Source organism: Muscardinus avellanarius (genome assembly GCF_963383645.1).
Source record: "Muscardinus avellanarius genome assembly, chromosome: 6".
Lineage (NCBI taxonomy): Eukaryota > Metazoa > Chordata > Mammalia > Rodentia > Gliridae > Muscardinus > Muscardinus avellanarius.
Window position 1 is genome coordinate 1070752 of NC_137791.1, and position 26097 is coordinate 1096848.

A 26097-nucleotide genomic window follows, 5' to 3' on the forward strand; every position below is an offset into this window, starting at 1 on the left:
CCAAAGTGCACACGCAGAGGCTCCAGAAAAGAGGCCCTTTAGGATGGACAGGCACACAGGTGGTAAGAAGCACATTGCTTGGAAGTAACATTCCAGTTATCCTCTGCAACCCCAAGAAAGAATTAAAATAAACATGTTCACGCTGCAACTGCTGGTCATGACTGACCTGTAAAGGTTGCCAGACAGCCAACACCAGTCACAGAAGAGAGGGAGGGCGAGCGAGTGCGCAAACATAAGTCAAGAATAAGAAATTAAAGACACATAAATATCTTGAATGGTAGTATAAAAGGTAGTAATTATAAAAGGGTATGTGAACCCAGCCACATTATTTAACACCTCTTACAATTACTCAGCTGTGATTTCACCAGTATCTGAGTTTAGCCCTTTCCCAGAAAAGTACCTGAGCCTAAAGCTCTGACAGCCAGAAAGGAGAGGAAAAAGATCCAAAAAGGAGGCCTATGCTCCAGCCTGCCGTGTGGTCCTCCATGGCTGTTGATGGCTTTTATTTGTCAATAACACCTAAAGAAACTCTTACCTTTACGTCTGAGTGATCCAGAGGTTAGACTGCACAAATGCGAAGAGACCTGTAACTGTTCAATTCTGTTTTGAGTATATCAACTCAGCATGCAGGAAATCTTGTTAAGGACCTGTTCTGGGTTCACTTGCCTGGTGACAGGCCCCTTCCCGTCAGTCCTCAGGAGCAACAGGGCCCAGCCTGGCTTCAGGGTGACCTCCCTGCAGTCCTGTGAACAAGGCTGACGTTCACTGGATCACAGGGATTTGGCACTTGGGCTCCTTTCAAGTGCCCACTTGTCACAGAGTCAGGGTGAGGCATCGACATGGGACACAGTCATCTGTATGGAACACAGGATTCTCTGTGTCCCACACAGAGGACGCAGGAGCCAGAGGAGCCGCCGACCATCATTCAGACAGAACACAGATCAAACGTACAGCAGCCCTCTTTTGCAATGATATTGAACACACTATCACAGTTAGCCAAAAGACACTTTGGAGCTACAACGGGTGGTTGAAAGAAATGGCACAGCCTGAAACAGGTTCACAACACATTCCCATAAAACACTGCCTATAGTTTCAGATATAAAACCCTCCATAAGATCCTACTTGGAGATCTTTTAGATCTTAACTCTAGAATTTGTTTGTTTTTGGTGGTCCTGGGGTTCCTGGAAGTCCTTCTGCCTCCGGGCTACACTCCCAGACCTATTTTATACTTTTTTTTTAATTTTTGGAAACAGGGTCTCCTAAGCCAGCTCAGCTGGCTTCGAACCTGTGCAATCCTCCTGTCTCCACCTCCCAAGCACGGGGATTACAAGCGTGCGCCACCACACCGGCTTAGAATTTGTATTTTTAAAAGATATCCCGGTGATTTCAAATTATATATATAATTTTTGTTTGTTTGTTTTTTACAGGTTTTAAACATCTATATTGCAGAGGAAGAAAATGCTAACTGTGGGACGCAGCACATCTTAGTAGCTGTAACAAAAATAAACTACCTAGAAGACAACTCCTGGACAAGAAAAACAAAGCAGCAAAGATATTTATAAACAAAAACACAAAAATGGGAGCCACAGCAGAAGGAAATCCAGCAGTCAGAACGCGAGATCCAGAGAGAGCCCGGCGCGCACTGACCTGGTCTGGCGGCGGCGCCATCCTGGGCCGTGGGCTGAACCAGGACTGGGGCTCCGCGGCCGAGGAATCCCAGCAAGGAACCGCGGAGCTGAGGTGAAGTAGCGGCCGGGCGCCAGCATCTCCAGCGACCGGCACCATGCTTCAGGGACGGAGCAAGAGTCCAAAGCCCGCGCTCAGCAGAAGCCATTGGGGATGTGCCCTCTAGGGCCGGGCAGGGCAGCCAGGGACGCGCTCCTCTGCACTCCTCCGGCAGACACTGCCCCAGCAGCCGACGGCGGGCTAAGGTCAGCAGCTTGGCCCAGACATGGTTGGCTATAACCCACACACAGGAAAGGCCCGGAGTGCCCAGCCCGCAGGACCTGCAGGGTCACGGGGTCGCTCTGAGAGTACACTGCGCGCCCTCGCCAGTGCAGCTAGGAGATGCAGGCCCAGGCTGGAAGGTGCGGACCCCAGGCTGGAAGGTGCAGGTTCACGCCAGAAGGCGCAGGCCCAGGCCGGAAGGCGCAGGCCCAGGCCGGAAGGTGCGGAGCCCAGGCCGGAAGGTGCAGGCCCAGGCCAGAAGGCGCAGAGCCCAGGCCGGAAGGCGCAGGCCCAGGCCGGAAGGTGCAGGCCCAGGCCGGAAGGCACAGAGCCCAGGCCGGAAGGCGCAGAGCCCAGGCCAGAAGGTGTAGGCCCAGGCCGGGAGCCCTGCGCTTACAGGGAACTCATTTACAGTGACACCTTCCACTCTGACACCTGAGCACAAAGCGGTGAGAGGTGAGAGAAGATGCAAACATTTAGAAAGTGGGTCCAAAAGCCGACAATAGGTTACAGAGCAAATCAAAGCTATTGGAGCATGCTCCAGAACCTACTCTAGTGAACAGACATTGTAAGAGCCCTATATGTGTAAAGTAGCAGTACTACTTTGTTTTCTTTCTCATTGTCACTAGTTTTTTCCCTTTTTTTGTTTTTTATTTACTCTTATAATTGTTAGTTTTTTGTTTGTTTTGTTTTTTCATGCATGTTTGTTTGCTCCTTCCCCTTTGCTTTTACAAGCATGAAGGCCTATGTCTGAGAGATGAGTGGAAAGGACATTTCCTGAGAATTCTCTAGAGTGAAGGATATTTTAATGGATGCGATAGTTCTCAGACCTCTTTATTTTGAGCCTAGTTGTGTAGAGCTATGATGTTAAAAAAAATAAAACCAAACAACTCTTGTTCTGTTTCATAGAATAGCAAGTATTTACCCTGCCATCAGGCTTCAGACTTGGACTGCTTGACCGCATTCTTACTTGCAAAGAAATAGCTGGATATCTTGATTTTTTACCTAAATTCGTAGTAATTGGCTGCAATAGCCAGTGTTTGCAGGTGTGCATATGCACACACACACACACACACACACACACCCCGACAAACTTCATTACAGAGAGAGTCCATAGAGTCAGAGTTCCTTTCTCCATTTTTATAAAAACAAGAGTGCAAGTAATATTTTGCAAAGCTACAGAGACTTTTTCTATTTGTATAATTTCTTGGTAAAATTAACTATTTTGTTTTTTACATATGCATTTATAAACTCCAAGGGAGGTGAGTAAGAGCTGGGCATGGGGAAGTTCTTTTGGCTGCTTCTGTTGTGCTGAACAGTGAGGCCGGCCCCGCTCGGGCACTGGGAGCCTTTCTGTAGCCGCGCTTAGCTGTCGGCCAGGCCGTGGATGTTGTCCTTGTGCACTTTGAGGTAATCATTCCTGGTAAACTTCTTATGGCAGAGCTGGCACTCGGCCAGGGGGCGATTGGGATTATGAGTCATTTTGTGCCGGATCAGCATTTTCTTCAGGCTGAAAGCCAGGTCGCAAACCTAGAAAAAAACCCACAGACACTAACCATGTTGTACGGAAAAGCCTGAGTACACACTGACTTACCATTTGTACGGTACGTATACGTTGTACAAATTTCTGAGATTGAGCACATCTGCACGGGCCCCAGAACAAAAGCTGTACTTGGAATTAATGAAATCCAACAGCAAACGAATGGGGAGAGGAATCAGGTGCCGCCCCAGGAGTTACCGCATTTAGCCGTGTCTTTTGAGCCCCAGTGCCCGGCCGCACTCAGCAGCTGGAGTGGAGGGCCTCAGGAGGAACAGGTCCCTGGAAGTGCTCTCCAGAGACAGCAGAGGCTCTGAGGCAGATGCTGCATGTTCTGGAAGTAGGCCTCCAGGTGACATAAATGCACGGGCCGTTCTCCTGTCCACTCGGTCCCCGCGATGCCCGCGGAGGACACTGCCTTGGGCAGCGCCGGTGGGAAGCTACTCTCCACTCTTCCATGTCTTCATTTCTTCTTATATATATTTTCTTAGAGGAAGGTAACAAGTTTACTTCCTAGAAGACCTGCCACATCGGCACCTACTTCAATATGCATGAAACAGTCCTTGAATAAAGAAACACATAGCATGTAAAGCCTAATTATTTAAGTTACTAAATGAATCAGAATGAAATTCAAAGTGGGATGTTCCGTGGACGCGAAACTCTCTGAATCTATTCCAAAATGCAGCATCTTTAATTGATGCAAAAACACAGGGAAAACAAGAATGTACTGAGAGGAGGCGGCTGACAAATACACTCTGAAGAAAGCCGCGTTCCGATCGAGGTGAGGTCTGTGAAAATATGGAGTCTCATAAGAAATGCGTGTCCCTCTCTATGGGAGGAGGATCTGCACTCACGGTGACAAGAAATGCGGGAGGGATAAGCCCCGAGTCTGGTCAGGAGACGGGCTAATACTGCGCTTTGATTCACACACGAGCAGCAGCAGCGTGTCAGGAAAGGAAGCGGCTTCCGGGTCACACAGCGGCCACCAAAGCCTGCCTGGACCTCCTTATTCAAAACTGAATCCTGACCTCTCTTTGGACCCTTTTTCTGCTCAAATTTCATTTCCCACAGTCCCGTCTATTGTTCACAGTCACGAGAGTCTCCGCTGCACGAGGGCAGGGATCTGGACACGTTTATTCACTCTTGCAACCACCGGGTGAGGCAAGGTGCACGGGGCAAGTATTCAGTAAGCATTTCTTTTCTTTTTTCTTTCTTTCTTTTTTTTGTACTGGAGATGGAACCCAGAGGCAGTCTACCTCTGAGCTACACCCTCATCCCTGTTTTCCATTCTTTATTTTGAAACTGGGTCTCATTGAGTTGCAAAGGGCCTCACTAAACAGCTGAGGGTTTCTGGGAACCCCGGTCCTCCTGCATTTTTTGAATCACCAGCTTGGGTTTGAATTCTGACTCTCACTTACTGAGGAAGCTGACATGCACACAGTATCCCTTTTAACCCAGCTCCCTCATCTGTAAAGTGACAACAACAGTAGTTATCCCATGGATTTGAAGATTAAAAAGACAATCTGGAAAAGCGATGTTCTACCGCAGGCACGGAACGGAGCTAGCGCTTCTTTTCCTCTCATTTGGCAACAAGTATTGTCAGGGGATTGGACAGAAGACACCACTGTTGACAGGAGGCAGTGGAGAGCCACGTTAGGTGGAGACAGAGGAGAATGGAGCCTTCTGGAAGTGCAGTAGGGACCTAGATCTGAGGTGGTTTTGCAGCAGGCAGGAGAACTTCCCAGAACAAACACAGCACATCCAATTGATCTCAAGAAATGACGTTTCTCTTTGGGAATAGCAGATGAGCGTAAGCTTTGTATTGAGAATTAGAAACAGATTATATGCCTTGAAAGCCACCGAAAAACAAAGCCAGGTGGCTCTGGTAAAACTCAAAGGGGAAAAGAAAAGACCCCCCCAAAAAATGAAAGAGCATAAAATACAATGATTATAAAATACATGAATTATGATTATTGATATAAAAATATCAACTGCTTTTAAAGATGAGACTCTAAAATTAGGAGAAAAAGCAAAATTCAAATATATACTATACTTAAAACATATTTCCAGCCAGCTGTGGTGGCGTTCACCTGTAATAGCAGTATTGAGGAGGCTGAGACAGGAGGATCACAGGTTCAGCCTCAGCAAGTAGTGAGACTCTCATCAACCTAGGGAGACCGTGTTTCAAAGTAGGAAATAAAATTGTGCTGGGGGTATATCTCAGAAGTAGAATGATCTGGGGTTCAACTGCCAGTACCACATACAAAAAAGGTACATTTAAAAAAAATACACACATAACACACACAACACACACACCGTTTAAAAGGGAAGTTAACATGTGCATAAAGGTGTACCCATGATGTTGACATTGTCACTGGTACATAACTACATCCTGAAAAGTGTCTTGAAAGGACAGAGCCTTCAAAGACCCAGGAGCTGCAGCGGCATGAGTCCCTCCTCCTCAATGACTTGTGCACAGGATGCTCACATGGGATGGTTTATAAAAGTGAAATAAGGGGAATGCTTATGCTCCCTTTGATACAACCAGATGAGGAAATCCTTTTTTAGGTGTGCACTAAAGAAGATTACAGTTTAAAAAGAAATGATTACAGGCAAGAGAAAACTTAGGGGAAAGAAAACATTAAGCGGCCAATGCCCTTCAGTTTATAACCGTGCAGTAAGGAGCAGGTGCTGTTAGCAGCACAGGTAAGCACATGAGGGGACATGAGCACATTAACACACATATTCCCTGGACATCCACTGGGGATCTGGGGATGGCATTGTTTGTCTTTGTTTCTGTATTTCTGGATTTTTGCTGATATTAAAAGTAAATTTTATAATCAGAAGGAAAATATTATTTAGGGGTTGAAGTCATCTCCCAGCAGGTCCAAGCCTGCCCACCACCACACCTGCCCAGCTTTGAACTCCCCAGCCCCCTCTGAAATGTACAGCTGTCCCCACGTCGCTGGGTCCAGGGGCATGCCTGAGCCCTCAGTAACCTGAATGCCAGCACCAGCTGACCACTGACCACTTCCCCTCTCTCCTTTACTCTCCATAATGACCACCTCTCCTTCCTTCCCTGGACCCTCTGGTCAGATTTTGCCTTTGTCCTCCCGTGGGGGTTCCTAACTTGGAGCATGGATCTCGGGGCCAGACCCTCAGCCCTTTCTCCACGTGCCAGGGCTTCCTTCCCTGGTGAACTCAGTCACGGTCATGCTTTGTGATGTCATTTATCTGGTGGTGGCAAGCACATGCTGTCTGGAATCCTGTCCCATTTTCTTTCCCTGCAGTGGGTTCTTCCTTAAAGAAGGGCACTGCTGATAAAGGGGTTTTATGAGCCACCCACTGTCTACTTGACGTTACCAATGAAGTTTCACAGGACAGAGAAAATACCTTGCATTTGTGAGTTTCCTTCCTTCCTTCCTTCCTTCCTTCCTTCCTTCCTTCCTTCCTCCCTCCCTCCCTCCCCCCTCCCTCCCTCCCTTTCTTCCTTCTTTTTTAAATTGATGCATTGTAGCCATACATCTTAATGGGGTACAAGATGGTGGAGGCACACATGCACACATCACTCATTTAGCCCTTCCCCAATTCCCACCCCATTCCCTACCCTCTCCCTCCTCTCATGTTTGGCTTGGTGATTGACTTTGATTATGTGACTTTCCTTTCATAGGGACTGCTTGACCTATACCGTACCCTTGAGACAAGCTGTTGGGACCAGATTCTTGAGTTTCTTCCTGCAGTTACAGAGAATCTGTGCTGTGGCACTATGCCATTCCACACACCACAACTTTAGTGTCTCTTCTTACACCAAGCCACATGAACACTCTTGACATTTGTGTGCCAAAACTAAGCACCCTCTTGCTTTCCTTAACACCATTTCAATTCTTTGTCAACTGTCCGCTCTTAAAAAAGGATACTAACACTATTCAATTCACAGACAAGCCATTTCTCTCCTAACTTAATCAATGTTCATCTTAAATTTACTGAGAAGAGCAATATTTTCCCCTCAAAGGTAACGTAAATGGATACATCAAATAATCCCATTTCAAGTGTCACGAATATGGATAAAATCTAAACAGCATTATTTAACATAAATAAGTTTATATGTGTATTAGAAATATGCTATTTGGATTAAAAAGTAATATCTACCACCAGATAAACTTTAGGTTTAACTACCATCAATCCACCAAGGACTTGGGCAGCCACATGGGAACTCCTCAGATCACTGTGAGTTACACCCTGGAAGTTACACAGTGGCACTGTAAGGGTGTCTTCAGGAAAGTCAGCTGTTTTGCCTCCAGGAAACCCTGATGAAGTAAGTTCAATGTGACTGCAAGGACCATGTGATCAAATGCTATAAACAACATGGGACATTAGCAGCAGACCGGTTATGCTACAAAGCACACACATGGGCGCGTACACAGGTGCGTGGGCCCGCACGTGCGCCTCCTGCTCCTTGGAGAGCCAAGGAGAGGAGAGGGATGCACACTCACGTCACATTGGAAGGGCTTCTCCCCGGTGTGCGTCCTCCGGTGCTCCTCCAGGCCTCGCTTCTGGCTGAAGGCTTTGCTGCACTCAGAGCACTTGTAAGGTTTCTCCTGCAGGCGAGAGGAGAGACCACCAAGAGTGTGGGTGAGATGGCAAGTATGGGGTGGAGGGTGGCTTCATCCAGGTCTGAAGTCTGTGCAGCCAACTTACAGGGTTGGCGTGAGACCAGGAGCCACAGAAGGCAGAGCCAAGGCTGAGCTCCTGCCCACCTGCCCAAGGAGACATCACACCCAGGGCACAGTCCTGGGAGGTGGTGGGGCCTTTGAGAGGCAGGCTGAGTGGGAAGAAGTTAGGTCATCAGGCTGTGTCTAGAAAGGGACTGTAGGCTCTGGTCTCTCCCTTTCTCTCCCTCTCTGCTTCCTGGCTACCGTGAGGTGAGAGACTTCATCCACTGTGCTCCTGGCCATGATAAACTGTCCTACCACGGGCCCAAAGCAAGGAAGGTGAGTGACCATGAACTGGGACTCTGAAACTGAGTGCCATAATAAGCCTTTCTTTCTTGTAAGTTGATCATCTCAGGTATTGTTATAGCAGCAGACAGTGGGCTGATACCTGTAAGCATGTTTTGGATACTACAGGGCTTCCCAAGGCCCCACACGAGAACTCATGCAAATCACTTGAACACCAGTGACGCCATAATCCCATTACCCTGTCTGGCTCTGCTACAGAAATCTTTAACAAGAACACAAACTCTGATTCAACAAAGTATTATGGAAACTGTTTCTAACACTTTCAGAGTGAAATGTGTGGTATAAATGACGCGTGTTCACTCATTAGCTGGATTTAACTAGAGACAACGTGATTAGGTCCCTGATTAATTCTGTTTCTGAATGATTACAAGTTTAACTGACGAACAGCCTGTCCTTTGTCATCCTAACTTAGGAATCATTACTAAATGGAGATAACCTATTTATCAGTTAAGAAGTGTAATCTGCAAAGGCAGAATTAATCAGCCATCTAATCAGTCTGGCTTTAATCAAACATTTGTCAGAATTCATTCAGAAGGCAGGATTCACAGAACTCTGTGTCTTGTACCTTGGCATATAGGGAATAAAAAGCCATCTTTTTCTGTTAATACCCATCTATACCAAAGAACAGTAATCTGGGTTAATAAATATCAACATCTTTTGAGAAGGGTCTGCAAAAACAAAATTATATGCTTGATAAATGCTGGGTGTGAAGTCCTTTCAGAAAAAATGCACTAGAGCTTCCTGAGTCTATCTACTGGCTGCTGCATACCACAAGGTCCAAAAGCTGCCCCGCAGCACCACCTGCCAAAAATGATAATGGGGATCCCCGGATTCTTCCGTGGGCCCATCTACAAATGGGAGATCATCCATGTACAGCTGGCATATAATCAAAATTTCCTGTGGTCGCTTTCACATCACAGCACAGTCAAGTAGACACAGAAAAATAGAACAAATGAGCGCTTCCCCTTGTGTTCAGAAGTCAAGGTGAAGGGTTCAGAAGATCAAAGAATGCGGCTTAGTAAGTGTCCTTAAGTGACAGCAGTAGCCTGACCCCAATACAATTTGGAAAGAAAACTTAGTAAGCCATGAAAAGAAAACAGGCTGCCTTATGGATGTGCTGGGCAAGGCTGGAGCCTGCGATGTAGGAACACAAATAAACTGGCTTGCTGAGAAGTCAACTCACGGGTGAGATCCTAACTTCTCTGTCATCACAGCTCAGAGGTGCACAGGCTCAGGGACACACCTCTTCTCTAAATGTCTGGCTCCACGCCATGGTCCATGCCTAGGGAAATAACCACTGGTGGGCAACTTGTATGTCAAATAGGATTCAGAGAAGGAACTCACTGAGGGAACTCGGATGTGGATATGAGTCTGTCTGTCACACACACACACACACACACACACACACACACACACACGCACACACACACTCATGCAAAAGTATGACAGTTAATTCATTTCTTGGCTTTTTCTTGATTAAAAGATTTTATAGCTATTAATAACCCTTTTAGAGTTCAGAAAAAGGGATGGCTTTTGCTGAATAATCATTTCTTATTTCCAAATATAAAAGATAATCTTAAACATGCAGGAAGAACAGACACAGTATGAATTACTTAAGTATGAAGTGTCTACGTAAACAGACATTTTATGCAGTTCTAGCTTTCCATTTTCTCTTCTGCTTCAGCAGTGGCTCGTCCTTTCTTATGGAAGCACTATGGCTGCAGGATACGTGAAATGGGCTGGGGTACTGGGGAAGCCATAGATAGCAAAAGAATGAGTACTTGTTTGTCTTAACTGAGGATACATGGGCCTTTGTTATTATATTTTCTCTACTCCGGTAGGTTTGACGTTTCCTAACAAAAACGCTGAAAGGAATTAAAAAAACCATATTTTCATGTGATTCCTAAAGTTAAACACACCACTCTTTCTCTGTATGGGTCAGTCTTTTGTCCCTATGTCTTAAGTACCTGACAAGTATACCTTAATAGGGAAAAGGGTTTATGTGGCTCATGGATTCAGAGGCTCAGTCTATGGTCGGCCAACTCCAAGACAAAAACATGGCAGCAGGGAATGGAGGAGGACCATTGTCTAGCTCATGGCAGCGAGGGAGCAGACAGAGGGTGGGGAAAGGCCTGGGGTCAGATACGGTGGCCAAGACCACACCCCAGCCATCTACTATAATTACCATCTGCCTATAATTACCACCCAGAACGTCCATTTAAATCATGAATCCAGCCAGGCGTGGTGGCACACACTTGTAATCTCCATGCTTGGGAGGCTGAGACAGGAGGATCACACAGGTTCAATGCCGGCCTCAGCTACTGAGTGAGGCTCTCAGCAACTTAGTGAGACCCTGTTTCCAAATAAAATATAAAATAGGTCTGGGAGTATAGCCCAGGGGTAGAAAGCCTCTGGATTCCACCCCTAGTATCACACACACACACACACACACAATCATGAATCGACAAATTGACTCACACCGATGAGGTTAGAATCCTAGTTTGATCATTTGGCCTCTGAATCATTCTGCATTGCCAACACATGAGCTTTCTGCGACACATGTATTATCAAAACCATAAAACCTTCTCTTCCCCAGCCATTCCTTTCTCTACCCAGGGAGCCACTTTTTGATATCAGGAAGATGGATTTTGTCAACAGTAAATCATCCCAGCTGCTCAGGGATGACCCGGAGCTCCAGCAACAGCCCCATTTGTAGGGGCACAAAACCTCAGCCTGGAGAGCTGGAACCCCTCCTCAGCCCAGCGGTGCGGGCCAGTGGTGGGAGCCAGCAGCAAGAGGTGTCTGAGGCTTTTGTAGGACAGGCCATGTGCAGGGCTGGGAGACATCTGTACCAAACACAGAAGATGCTTGAAGCACAAAGGAGAACCAGGCGGCAACCCTGGCTCTGTGCCTGGCCCTGACTACTGGCCTGTGACCTGTGCCCTCATGGGGCAGACTGCGAAACCCCTGCCAGCTTCGGACTCCCATACTTTCTCCAGTGAGACTGGCTTTGTGACCAGTGCTGGGTTCCATGGGGTGTTCCTAAGGTACAATCAGAACCATAAAACATCACATTTGCAACAAAAGCACAGGTGGGATTTCGAGGAGGGTCTGCAGATGGGGTCCTCGGGTCCCCATTACGCACAGCGGGGACAGAATGCCATATGTCTACGGCACCTCTCAGAGGCCCCATTTCTGAAAGCGCAAGTGCCCCTAGCCACACACGCTCGCCCCTGCCAACAACAGCCTTGCTCGAAAACTCCTTTCGCAGATGTCCATGGCTCGAGTGGCTTTGTGTTTATGGTCTTATTTCATAGCCAGCGTGATCTTTCAACAAATGACAGAACACACCCGTGGCCTAGAAGACGGAGCACCTAGAAGTCATGACGCCCAGGGAAGCCTTGGAAAGCTGGGCGAACATTTAAAGCAGGTTTCCACACAACAGACCCATAATTGGTTCTGCATTGTGGCTAATGGGAAACATACTTTCTATAAACTGAGAAGATGAATTGTACAACTGACATATAGAAAACTAAAAATACGCAGAGTAACAGCATCCCATTTTTATATTAAAGTATTGCACACGGTCTTTAAATAGAATCAAGGGGCCAGTGGGTCCCTTTGCAACTAATCTCCTCTTGCCACACACAGACTAAGGTGTGGAAGTGAAATGGCTGACCAACCAAGGGGGCCTGTCAGTCTCGTGGGGGTGATGGGAGAGCCTGTCTGGCACAAAACATGCACAGAATTATCCAGACTAGCTCCAAATTATCCAAACTGCAGCTGTCTGATTGGAAGAATGAGACAAAACGGACCAAGCTAATCGGTTCCTCACGGTCTCCGAACTTCTAGGCTAGTTCCTATACCTTTGAGTCATCTGGGAATCTTTTTAATGAACACTGGTGCCCGGGGCCATCCGACTGCCTGGTTTAATGGTTTCTACAGGGCTAGGTGCTGATGTTCTGAAAGCTCTTAGGGTGTTCCTAAGGTACAATCAGAGGCAAGAACTTGTGATGAGGCCTACCCACCTCCAAGGCAGGACCTCGAGGATAAACTTGGGATGAGGCCCACCATCCTCCAAGGCAGGACCTCGAGGATGAACTTGGGGATGAGGCCCACCATCCTCCAGGGCAGGACCTCGAGGATGAACTTGGGATGAGGCCCACCCATGTCCAAGGCAGGACCTCGAGGATGAACTTGGGATGAGGCCCACCATCCTCCAAGGCAGGACCTCGAGGATGAACTTGTGATGAGGCCCACCATCCTCCAGGGCAGGACCTCCAGGATGAACTTGGGATGAGGCCCACCCATGTCCAAGGCAGGACCTCGAGGATGAACTTGGGATGAGGCCCACCATCCTCTAGGGCAGGACCTTGAGGATGAACTTGGGATGTGGTCCACCATCCTCCAGGGCAGGACCTCGAGGATGAACTTGGGGATGTGGTCCACCATCCTCCAGGGCAGGACCTCGAGGATGAACTTGGGATGTGGTCCACCATCCTCCAGGGCAGGACCTCGAGGATGAACTTGGGGATGTGGTCCACCATCCTCCAGGGCAGGACCTCAAGGATGAACTTGGGATGAGGCCCACCCATGTCCAAGGCAGGACCTCGAGGATGAACTTGGGATGAGGCCCACCATCCTCCAGGGCAGGACCTCGAGGATGAACTTGGGATGAGGCCCACCCATGTCCAAGGCAGGACCTCGAGGATGAACTTGTGATGAGGCCCACCATCCTCCAGGGCAGGACCTCGAGGATGAACTTGGGATGAGGCCCACCATCCTCCAGGGCAGGACCTCGAGGATGAACTTGGGATGAGGCCCACCCATGTCCAAGGCAGGACCTCGAGGATGAACTTGGGATGTGGTCCACCATCCTCCAGGGCAGGACCTCGAGGATGAACTTGGGATGAGGCCCACCATCCTCCAGGGCAGGAACTCGAGGATGAACTTGGGATGAGGCCCACCCATGTCCAAGGCAGGACCTCGAGGATGAACTTGGGATGAGGCCCACCCATGTCCAAGGCAGGACCTTGAGGATGAACTTGGGATGAGGCCCACCCATGTCCAAGGCAGGACCTTGAGGATGAACTTGGGATGAGGCCCACCCATGTCCAAGGCAGGACCTTGAGGATGAACTTGGGATGAGGCCCACCCATGTCCAAGGCAGGACCTCGAGGATGAACTTGGGATGTGGTCCACCATCCTCCAGGGCAGGACCTCGAGGATGAACTTGGGGATGTGGTCCACCATCCTCCAGGGCAGGACCTCCAGGATGAACTTGGGATGAGGCCCACCCATGTCCAAGGCAGGACCTCGAGGATGAACTTGGGATGAGGCCCACCCATGTCCAAGGCAGGACCTCGAGGATGAACTTGGGATGTGGTCCACCATCCTCCAGGGCAGGACCTCGAGGATGAACTTGGGATGAGGCCCACCATCCTCCAGGGCAGGACCTCGAGGATGAACTTGGGATGAGGCCCACCCATGTCCAAGGCAGGACCTCGAGGATGAACTTGGGATGAGGCCCACCCATGTCCAAGGCAGGACCTTGAGGATGAACTTGGGATGAGGCCCACCCATGTCCAAGGCAGGACCTTGAGGATGAACTTGGGATGAGGCCCACCCATGTCCAAGGCAGGACCTTGAGGATGAACTTGGGATGTGGTCCACCATCCTCCAGGGCAGGACCTCGAGGATGAACTTGGGGATGTGGTCCACCATCCTCCAGGGCAGGACCTCGAGGACGAACATGGATGGCTCCTTCAGTTAGGGATGACATCACACTCCTGTCCACATGTACCCAATGGCCAGGCCACATTCTCACACCCTCTTCTAGAGGCAAAACACTTCCAGCTCACACTGAAGCGTGGTACAATGACAATGAACAGAAACTTCAGTCTGTAACTGGCTATTAAAAATGGCAATGCACCACGCAGTCTTAAGAACCCCAGCTCTAAAAATGGGAGTGTTATTTTAAACAGCAACATTTTCTTATACACACACACACACACACACACACACACACACACACAAAACAAGTTATCCAGGGAGCTGAAAATATATCTGCTGATAACAACTCTGAGAACAAAGTGAGAGCACACTGCAAAGAACATCCTTTGTGCGGGAGAAAAGGAACGGTGGCCAGGAGGAAGGGAGCTACTACGGAAATTATCTGAAGAGAAACTCCTTCTTTTACTGCATAATTACTAATTGCTTAGAGTTTTCTCCCAAAGTCTGACAAAAGAAAACTAATTGAAGAGGAAAAATTTCATCATCAGGAAAAAGTTATACCCACCATGCTGAAAATGACAGACCACACTTTGAAATAGCAGTGCAAATTATGATGAATATATGAAGGAAAGAAAAAGGATGATAAGGAAAGTAAATGTGATAAAAGGATGAGAGAGATAGGAAAGATGAAAACAGACTTGCCCACACCTACACACAGAGACGGGTTGCAGTGCCCAAGGCAAAAATATTGAGTTTTAAATACTAGAATAGAAGTCAACTATGAGAATAATAGCTTGTGAGAGTCGCAAGTGTACAGGTTACTGATGTAACTGCCCTGTTCTTTTGGCATACACTGTTGTCACTGCTTCTATTTGTTTTATGCTAAAAAATTATTAAAAATCAAGGTCTCACACATTTGGGCTTTTTCCCATGTTACGAGGAGCTTAATTAGCCAGTGTAATACTTCTGAGTAATTTACAGTGGTGGGCACAGCAATCCCACCAACATTAAAGGCAAACTTAGAAAGAAAAACACTAACTACTTCTCTAAAGGAGGTCTTTTTCTACAGAGGAGTTAATACTTTAAATTTATATATCAGCTGGGTGTGGTGGTATAGGCTTGTAATCCCAGTACTTGGAAGGCTGAGACAGGAAAATCACCGCCAGCCTCAGCTAAAACTTAGTGAGGCCCTCCCTCTGCAACTTAGTGAGACCCTGTTTCAAATTAAAGAATAAAAAATAGGGCTGGGGGTGTAGCTTGAAGGTAGAATGCCCTTAGATTCAATCCCCAGTACCTCAAAAAAAAAAATACATACCAATTAACTTAAGTGTTTCGAGCTCTGTTTGCCAACGATCCGACAGGAATCAAGATAATTCTCATGTTGATGTAACTGAGCATCATCAGCAATCTCCAGTGGGCACTGAGCAAGATGCTAAGACATGTGGGAAGCACAGAGGGGCTCAACACGTGGCCTTCACCCTCAGGAAGAGTACCACGGATTTAGGAAGAACACAGGACAGATGGAGTCCCAGCAAACTTGCCCCATCAACCCATAGCTCTTGCTGCTGTCCAGTTTGAAATACAGTATACAGCTGTTATAGTTACGTATAGAATGTCCCCTAACGAGTTCTTGTATTAATGTTCAGGGTTGGTATAATTAAGTCATGAGGGCTGTAATCTCATCGATGTGTAAAGATTTACTGGGTGGTAACCTAGGCTAGGTGGGGTGTCACCTTAGGGATTCTACTTTTATCTTAGAATCATCTTGATTGTTGGCTCTTGACTTGGGTCTCCATGATGTCTGAGCAGAGCTAGCTCTCTCTTCTTCTCTTTCTCCTCCTCCTCCTCCTCTTGCTTCTTCTTCTCCTCTTTTTCCTTATTCCTCTCTCTCTCTCTTTCCCTCCCTCCTTACCACACCATTTCCTGAGATGTGCAGACCCTAGTCTCACATGATCTGAATCCTGAAATCTCCAAAAACTATGAGCAAATAAATCTTCCTTTCTCTAAGTTGTGTGGTCATTTGTTTTGGATAACAGCACCAAGAATGTCGGTGCCCATGAGGCCAGCCAATACCAATACCCCTGTCAATGTTGGGACATTATGTCAGGGCAGACAGAAGCATGGGAAAAGCAGAATCAATGCAATTGCAAGCTCGTCCAATTAAAGGGCAGAGCCAACCAGTCCCCAGAGAAATGAATTAATTCAATTTGCCTGTTCCCAAAATGCCAAGCATGTTTCTGACATCTGGGAGGGTGGTGAGATGAACTATCATTTTTTAATAAAACCATGAAGTTTTTTCAGAGGTCTGAGGGAGAAAGGGATTGTGTAGATTCAAAGCCTTATGAAAGGGAGATCGAAGTCTGAAGATATAACATGCTGATCCCATTATATCAGTTTGCAAAAAATAAGAGTGTGGCAGAAAGGTGTGGCGGACGTTGTAGCTAGTTAATCCAGGTCCAGCCGTGTGTTCACCTCTGCAAAGCGCACATCACAGGGAAGCGATCCCCCCCAGGGGTGGGCAGAAGTCAGGGGGAATCCTATCAATATAAATGACACTCCCGAGTCAAGACACTACACGAGTGATGGGAGCTAACAGTGAAAACTGCGCCTCTGAACCTCAGAAAACCTGGGAAAAACAGCCCCTCTGCTTGCACAGGTGAGATTCCAGAGCTTTCTGTGAAGATTTGGCTAAAGGTGACTTCACTCAGAAATCATAAAATGTTCTGAAAAAGGCAAAAAGGCAAAAAGAAAAACCCACAGCAGAATATTATAATAAATAGGAAAACCTATTTTCCAAATGTACCATGAATGCTTTTAAGTTCTGAAGGACATCTCACAAAAATTTTTAAGTTCAAAAAATTTGTATCTTCACTATTCTTTATTCTTTACATCTGATACAATTCTTTTCCGTCAACAAATCTGAACTCAATGTTCTTTCACAAATGGGTGTTTATGAAATGGCATGCACTCTCTGATGAAAGTGTACAGACCCTGGAGCAGGTATAGAGAGTTCAGACCGATTCTGACGGTGCGAGGTGCCACTCCCAACTCCGACCTAAGAGGACCTGCTGCCATTAACAGACCTAGGAACAGATCTAATGTCCCCTTTTCTTTAGATAGGCAGTGGCGGCTTTTTACCTACTTGGCCTTGGCTGTTTGGGGTCTGGTGTGTTCCTTCAGAAAGAACCTCTCACTCATTTATACTCATTTATTTCAAGAGCCATGCCAACCATGGTGAACAACCATCCCTATGTGCCCAGGACTCAGTGGAAAAGATTCTGCTAACACGGCTTCCCATGTAAAACGTCACAGCGGAAAGCCCACTGGCAGAAGGCACTCGGTGGCCTAGGGAAAGCACCGTGAGACGTTCCACTGCCCCTGCGCCAAGCAGACCCCTCGCTGGGGAGTGGCTCTGGCACCAGGCAGCGAGCGTGTGGTCCCAGTGCTGCTGGGCAGGGTGGGAAGGAGAGGGAGGAGCAGGGAGGAGCACTTCAAGGTGGTACCAAGTTCTGGAGTGGCCAAGCACAGACTTTCTCCTGCAAGATGGTGCCTTGTATTGGTTTTGTTTCTGGGAAAAACACTGACAGAAGAGAACTACTTGCGAACTGCCCAGGTCAAAGACTGACTTGAAGCAATGTCCTTGTTTTTACCAAACGCTTAAGACACAGAACCTCATGGGATTACAAGTCTCGGCTCTGAGACATTCCCTTGTACCCCAAGGGGGTGTTCTTTTATTTTGATTCTTTCTGTTTGTTTCCTGGTTTGGACACCCCAGAGGCGGCCCCTCTCCTTCCAGACTGCACTTACCACTGTTTTTATGGCAGCTGGCTATCCTCTGTGAAGTCAATGTAACTAATGCTCTTGGCAGAGAGTCACTCAACAGAATTCTTATTTTGTGCATAAAGGAACTAAGAAACCATGAGGCCTGAGTGCTCAGAGAGGCTCAAGCTCCTCCTGTCCAGTGAAGTCCACAAACAATCTCCACTGGAACTCTGTCCAGAGAACAAAGAGGCCATCTTTGGGTTCCAGCGGGGGTGAGGGCAAGAGGCCCTGGGGTTTCAAGCCCAGTGCCACATGAGTGGCAGACACACGTGGCCCGCAGCGCTGGCAAGGACTCTTCACGGGACAGATGCTGGGGAGCTAACTCATGCCTTGCCAAAGGGGGAACGGGAACAGAACTCCATATTTAAAAAAATCAAAATCCAGTCACTGAGTCATCCACTACTTGGTGATAAACTGTCCCACATGTTAAAGACTATATTCTAGGTGGAACATCATTTTTTTTTTAGCAATGACAGAGTACTTTGCTTACATGTCTAAAAACACATGTAAATTTTAGTCCCTTCGCTGTTGCCTCTGTGTCCAAACTATATATAAATCTAAAGCAGCCAGGCACTTCACGTCCCAGCAAACTGTAATCTTAACTTACAATGGCAGGTTGAACCAAGTGTGCTCATTCCCACACAGAAGAAAGAGCTGAAACAGCAACCCACTGCAGTACCCAAGGACCGAGCAGGGTCGCCGAGCGCCTGTGATAGATGGGATGTGTGTGAACAGGTAGGACCTATGTGATGGTGACAGAGGGCCTACTCACACAGAGTCCGCCTGAGCACCGGAGGCTTGTCTTGGGAAGCCTCCGGCATCTTCCCACGGCGCAGCTGAGTTTCTGGACTGAGATCGCCATGCACCTTGCATACACACACTGGGTTATATACATCCAGTGCCACAGCGGTAGGGTGGGGCAGCCTGGCACTCTGTAGCCCTCAAGGATATTCGTAAAGCTGAAGGAGGCCCTCCAGTCCCTATCGCTCTGGATAGAAGCAATGAAGTGCCTCTGCAGAACATCGGAACGCTGGCAGTTTTCTGCAGTGGCAACAGTTGGTCCTTGGATGAGCGGCTCATGCCAATCGCAACTTGCCCCAGATACATCAGTGCCCCTGGGTGAAGGTTTCAGAAGCCTCTGTGGCTACAGGAGCCTTTCCAGTGCTCACGTCCCTTGTTTTACGATTTCCAGAGTACCGACCTCACACCAGTAATCTATCCGAGTCATCTGTTTCAACATAACATCAAGGCGACAAGCGGCCAGCACTGTTGTCAATCACTGTGAATGAGGTTAACAAAAGAAAACAATCTATCTATCCAATATGTCTTTATGGTATAAATAAACATTTGGTGATGAAAAGGTGTTTGGAAAATGGTTCTCAACTCTGGTTTCTATTATTCCCATTTACAACTTTTTTTCCTTTATTTGGTGGTACTGGGGTTCCTGGAAACCCTTCTACCTCCGGGCTATACTCCCAGACCTATTTTAGAGTTTTATTTGGAAACAGGGTCTCTTAAGCCAGCGCTGCTGGCTTCAAACCTGTGCGATCCTCCTGTCTCTGCCTCCCAAGCATGGGGATGCCACCACACCTAGCCTCCATTTACAACTTTGAACACAGAGTGGCACAGGAAACTAAATTAAGAATATTTATGTATGTGGAAGAATAAAATTAGATGCCCCCAATCACTCACCCTGCACAAAAGTCAGCTCTAGGTGGACCAAAGATCTAAAAATTAAACCAGAGACGTTGCAACTACTAGAAGAGGGCATATGACCAGCTCTCTAACATGTAGGCACGGTAGATACTTCCCTAAAAATACTCTCAAAGTTCAGGAAATAAAACTGAGAATAAAACGGCATGGCATCCCATTGAAAAGCTTCTGTACAGCAAAGGAAACCATCACGAATCTGAAGAAAGCCTACAGAATGGGAGAAATCCTGTGTCAGGCACTCTTCTGACAAAGGACAAATAACTAGAATATATAAAGAACTAAAAAAATTAACACTTAAAAAAAATCCTGACCCTGTCAAAGACTGGGCAAAAACTGAATAGACATTTCTCGACAGAAGGAGTACAAATAACCAACAAATAGATTAAAAAGTGTTCAACACCAATCGTAATTAGGGAGATGCAAATCAAAACTACACAGGTTCTAACTCCACTTGAAATGGCAATCCTCAAGAATATAAACCTCAAGTAATAAATGCTGATGGGGGGGGGGATAGGAACGCTTACTCACTGCTGGTGGGACTGCAAATTAATACAACCAGTATGGAGGTTCCTCAAAAGACCAGGAAGGGAACCACTGTATCCCCAGCCACGCCGCTTCTTGGTATATTTCCAAAAGAATCCAAGTTAAAATGCACCCGTATCCATGTGTATAGCACAATTCATGACAGCTGAATTTGGAAACAATCTGGGTGTCTGTCAACTGATGAATGGATCACAAAATGTGGTATATGTGCACAATGGAATTTTACTCAGTCGTAAAGCATGAAATTATGTCATTCACAGGAAAATGGACGGAACAAGAAGACACTGTGCAAAGTGTGACTGAGGTGGAATAAAGAAATAAAATATTAGGTAGAAAGGAGACAAAATTAGAAGGAAAAATATAGTTTTAAAATCTGAAAAGTTCAAAATCTCTAGCACACCCTAGAGGGTGTGTTCTGCCGTAGGCTGAAGCCTCAGTGAGGCCACACTCTTAATCCCAGGGGCCCCTCTCCCCGCCTGAGACTCTGACAATGCTCAGTCAACAGAGGATCCACTAGGAGGGCAAGGTCAGACACCACCCATCCATTCTGGGAAGAGAAAGCCCAGGCCTCCGCCCAGCCATTCCCCTAGCTACCCTCCTTCAGGTTCCCCAGAAGAAAGGGACTGCAAGGACCTCGGGCCTCTCATGCTGTGGAGGCGACCCGCGCTCACCCTTGGGCGTGTGTCTTCCAACAAAGGAAGATCAGTGTAAGCTGCTTCCTGGACAAAGCAAGGAGGAGGGACCATCCACAGCTATTTGAAACGGAAGCCTACACAGATGACCTCAAGCCTCCGCCTCCCCTCCGCAGCCATTGTGAAGTACAGTAATGCCTGGAAGCGCTGAGGTGACATTTTCAACAGCCTCCTGGAGGAGCAGGTCGGGTGCACTTCAGAGCCCTGCTCGCTCCACCTGACCTCCGACCTTGATGTCAGCTTGCCTGGGGCATCGCGGGCCTACATGTGGCTTTCTGCAAAAATATTAGGCTGAATGTAGCCATCTTCAGAGGTCTGAGAGATCCTGATATAAAAAATGCTCTTCTGATTTCCAGAGGTGAAGCACTGGCAAGCTGAGCGAGGTAGGTAATGTGGAGAATAAACCTCTCGACACTCAAACGACACTTGTATAATGAAAGACGGGACACGAGATGCCCCCTTTCCTGGCGCTTCCAAATACCAACAACATTTCTTTTTTTTTTTTCAGGTCTGGGGATGAAACCCAGAGGCATCTGACCTCTGAGCTACACCCCCTGCCCAATTTTTTTATTCTTTATTTTGAAACAGGGTCTCACTGAGTTGCAGAGGGCCTCACTAAGTAGCTGAGGCTGTCCGCGAACCAGGATCTTCCAGTCTCAGCCTCCCGAATGCTGGGATTACAAGCGTGAGCCACCACGCCCGGCTCTAACAACATTTCTTACAAAGTGCAAGTGAGGGGTAGGAGCCCAGGCTGGCATCTCCAGAGAGACCCTGGCACGCCCCATCAGAGCCCTGATGACAGGCATCCTGAGGACCACGTGCCAGGCCGGTGGACCACCCATGGGATGCTGCCACGGCCACTGGCACCGTTCTGAAAGGCTGGGGTGGCACGGGCACCGCACTCGAGGACACCTTGATGGCTGTATGCACAGTGTGGAGAACAGTTGCTAGAGACGAGGGCATCCAGTTTCCACTCTTGGGGCCGGTCATTTGCAGTGAAGAAGCTCTGGACAAGCTACTTCATCTCACTAGGCCTCGCCTCCTCAGTTAACACGGGATGCTACACCTATGTCATAGGATTCTGCTCAGTAGAATGCTTAGCACATACGACTCAGGGCATTTTCTGTGTTCGATAAGCATGCTTTCTTCTGTTTACTATCACATTTGAATAAATAATGTAATTATAAATCAAAAAGTGCACCCAGATTATGAAATAAAACTAGGTCACTTTAGGAAGAAAGAAAATTACGTGTGCACCTCGGTGGAGCGTTGTTCTTAAAATTTGTTAATGGGGTCGTGATATAAATAGTTCTTCAAGATTCTTATGATTTAAAAAAAGATTCCATGATATTCCGGTAATTAAAACTCTGAATAGAGTGCAGATGATTCTTTTTTTTTTTGAGAGAAAATTATATAGAAAAAAATGTATCACTTTCCTGAGAATAATGGCCCCATGTCTTTTAAAAATTAATTGTATATTGCCTTTCTTAAAAACAAAGAAAAACTCTCTGTATAGATTTCAAGCAGAATATCGTTTTCTTTTAATCCTAAAGTATATTATTAAGTCTAAAGATAATACAGAGCTGGTGAAGCAGAAATCAACCCCAAATGCTAAATATTTATAGAACTATATTTTACGTAAATCTGCAAACTGCTCTACGCATGTACTTAGTTGGCATATCAGCTTCCAGAGGGTTCAGGGGACAACCTTGAAACAGCCATATTAATTATCGCCGAGCTTCCCATGCAGGGAGGTAAAGTGGTTCTCTGAGGCCAGGCAACCCAGGCCCTTGGAATAGATTCGGATTCTGAGGCTTCATGGAGTTCAGCAGGAACTGGATGAGATGCTATGGGGCGCCCGCAGTCTCCTGGGCCCTGCGGTTCCCCCAGCAAGCACTACATTACGAGGTCCTGTGAGGTGAGAGACAGTGCCCCCTGCAGGTCACTGCTCAAAGATTGGCCCCAGCTGGCCGTGGTAGCACTTGTACTCCGCGTACTCGGGAGGCCTAACAGGAGAGTCGCAGGTTCTCAGCCAGCCTCTGCAACTTTAGTGAGGTCTTCCATAACTCAGTGAGACTGTGTTTCAAAACAAAAAATAAAATAGGGCTGGGGTGTGTAACTGAGAGGAAGAATGACCCTAGGTTCAATCCCCAGTGCCATAAAAGCAACAACAAAAAACAATAGTGAGTCAGAGAAGTGCCCTCCCTGCTAGGTAGTGACAGGTCAGGAGGTGATGTACAAGGCTGTTTGCCTGAGCAAAAGTCTTTAAAAAGGATTTATTTAGGAACAGAAACCAAAAGAGAATTTGTAAATTTGGGTTGGCAGGTAATACAGAAAAATAGCTGCCTTATATTTATTCCTCTTTCTTACTTACTTACTTACTTTCTTTTTTTCTTTCTTTCTTTCTTTTTTTTTTTGGTAAGGTTTGTGATCGATGTTCAGTAGGAGTATTGGGAAAAAGAAAAAATGGTCTATCTGCTTTCTGGCTTAAACAATTATTCAGTTTCCCTTTATTTCATGACCAAATAAATTTAAAGCAAGATGATATATAAGAACTCACATAAAGAAAGCAAGCTTCCTGTTAGAACTAGCTACACTGTCATTAACTCATCTGTACTTACTTCTTCCCACTTGTATTTATTCGTTTATTTTCACTTTTACTGGTGCATATAGTCACATCACCATGCAGTTCACAGTGCCAGTGACCACATGCACCCAGCCCTTGGCGGGCTCCCCGGCGCCCTCCCCTCTCCCCGCTTCTGAACCACACGTGGTACTGACACTGCCACTGGTGTTCTTGCATACGGGCAATGCCAGGGAAGTGATTCCTCCATGGATCCTCCCTCCCCCGCTGTCTTCGCCCAGCCCACCTCCCTGGCTCCACTGGGGTTTAAGTCCCGCTTGTACCCCCAGTACTCCCTAGCTTCTCCTGCTGGTCCCCATCAGCCTCTGGAGGCTCCCTGGTTGCTTTGTCAGAACATGAAAGCTGTTCAGCAGTTTCTCCTCCACCCATGTGGCGCCTACAGCGTGCTTCTCCTTCAAACTCTCCTCCGTTTCTACTGACCCCGCCCCTGTTTACGCCCTCCTAACACACTGTGTGTGGGCTCCTCCTATGAGCAGGTACCACGCCCCTGGATACTCCCATCAGGCCCCTCTCCTGCTTGATTTCCCCGTCCTCAGAATCCATGAGGGCCGCACAGATTCCCCTAACCATTCTTTCAGCACACAGAACACAACATGCAAGCTGACTCAGTACAACTTAGGTGGCCTACTGAGACTAAAGCGTGCATTCCCAAATCTTTAAGAGCTACAATTGGAATCACACGACATTGAGTCAAACAAGGTCACTTTCATCAGGAGTTCTCTACATGGCAGCAATGATCTGAAGCCCTGGTTAAGCAAAAGTTAAATTGAAGCTGTCACAGCATTCCCTTTGCTTTTAATTTTCTAGGACATTGTGTTAGATAATCAAGAAAGCTCATATGTCTTCATAAGGATTTCCAACTCCCCAACACAGCAAACTGGTTTTCTTCCTATTACTCCTAATAACAGCAAAACAAATCAGTAAGTTTTCCGTGGATGATCCCTTCAAGTGCAAAGCTGTCTAGGTTTTCCTCACTCTCCTGCTCAGATGGTGATGCACGCTCCGGCCACCCTGCTGAGAACACTGCATCCCAGCCACAGCACCAGTCCTGAGAGCTTAGGTGAGCTGTGGACAGGTGCTCAGGATGGCCCTGGTTTGGGGGCTCCTGAGCTTGGCAGGGGCAAGAAAACGCTGTTCCCTTCGGCCCCAGACATCTCTCCTGTCTGTTCACAGGGGGATAGCAGACAGAACCTCTCAGCAGTAGAACATGTGGTTTCCAACTCACTCTGGAGCCATATGGGGAAGAGTTGCACATCGAGCCAGGGCGGCATCCGTGGAAATGGGCGGTGCCGCTTCTCTAAAGAGTCTGCCCAGGAGTGTCCTGCTGAATCTGCCCTTATCACTGTACAGGACGAAAAATTCACCTGCAGGCTAAGGGGCGTCTAGAGGCCACTCTTGAAGGATTCACTGGAGAATCGAGAGGGCTCTTTGGTGTTAGAGCCACTTGATGGGTGGAGCTGCTCCTGGTCAGGAATTGGCCAGAGACAAAACCAAAACAAGAATTAGCAGGACCTGAAAACCCCAAGTTCTGAGGCCACCGACGCTCTGGGTATCTCACCAGCCCAACACTTCCCTCCCGTGTGCGGGGTCTTCATCATGTGTCGTCTGTTGACCCTAGAAGCCTCTTTTTCTTTTCATTCAATCTTTCTTTTTTTCTTGCATGCTCTGTACACTCCACGATCCAGCCATATGGAATTTCCTGAAACTTCCAGGGACTCTGCATCACATACTCACCTGTGCAGATCTAGGACCGAGCACAGTCCTAACAATCTAGGCTTAATAAGAATTCACAGGATAAATGAACTCTCCTGTCTCCACAGACCTAAGCAAGGGCCTTCAGATCAATGGCCGCAACCTCGAGGCCTTGGCCAATGAACTACCCGGGAACAGCGACTATTTAACAAGTGATTTCTTGTTGATAATAAAGTACCACAGTGGGCAAGTAATCTAGTTCACTTTCCCAAACAAGATGGGTTTTAACTGTATCCCCTGCGGGCACTGTGTTCATTGATTTCCATCTCTACGGCTGTCTTAAGAGAGCAAGAGGCAGGAGGATCACAAATGAACTCGAAGAATTACCAGGGGCAGGCCCAAGGTACACAGCCACCTGAGCATCAGCGGCCTGAGTGCCACGCCGGCTAGAGCAGAGCAAGCATCACTGTGCCAAGAGAGATTAGCCAGCCACAAAAAATAAGAAACCGGATGCTCTCCCTCATATGCAGAAGCTAGGGAGAAAGTGGGTCACAGGAGAAACTCTAGACAAAGGAGGAGAAACTATAGATGAGCAAATAAGGCGACCTAGGTGAGCGATGGGAGGGGAGAGGTGAATTCCCTATGTCAATGTCAATCACTAAGCCAGACATGAGAAGGAGGGAGAGGAGAAAATGGGGCGGGAACTGGGGAAGTGCTGAATGAGTGATGTGTGCATGTGTGCCTCCACCATCTCGT

At 47.4% G+C, this 26097-nt stretch overlaps 1 protein-coding gene across 2 annotated transcripts in view; it reads right to left on the bottom strand.

Moving 5' to 3' along the window:
* Window positions 1–3312: 3312 nt before the first annotated feature.
* The window catches only part of PRDM5 (PR/SET domain 5), a gene marked incomplete at both ends in the record, with an annotated part of 119816 nt that continues 97031 nt past the window's right edge, over window positions 3313–26097 (bottom strand). Inside the window, one exon of one of the 2 annotated variants that reach the window (XM_080697311.1) lies at window positions 3313–3477. In XM_080697311.1, coding sequence (XP_080553437.1) covers window positions 3313–3477 — 165 coding nt within the window. Of the gene's footprint in view, window positions 3478–8059; window positions 8083–26097 lie in introns of those variants that run through there. The other variant, XM_080697312.1, reaches the window with a different exon arrangement.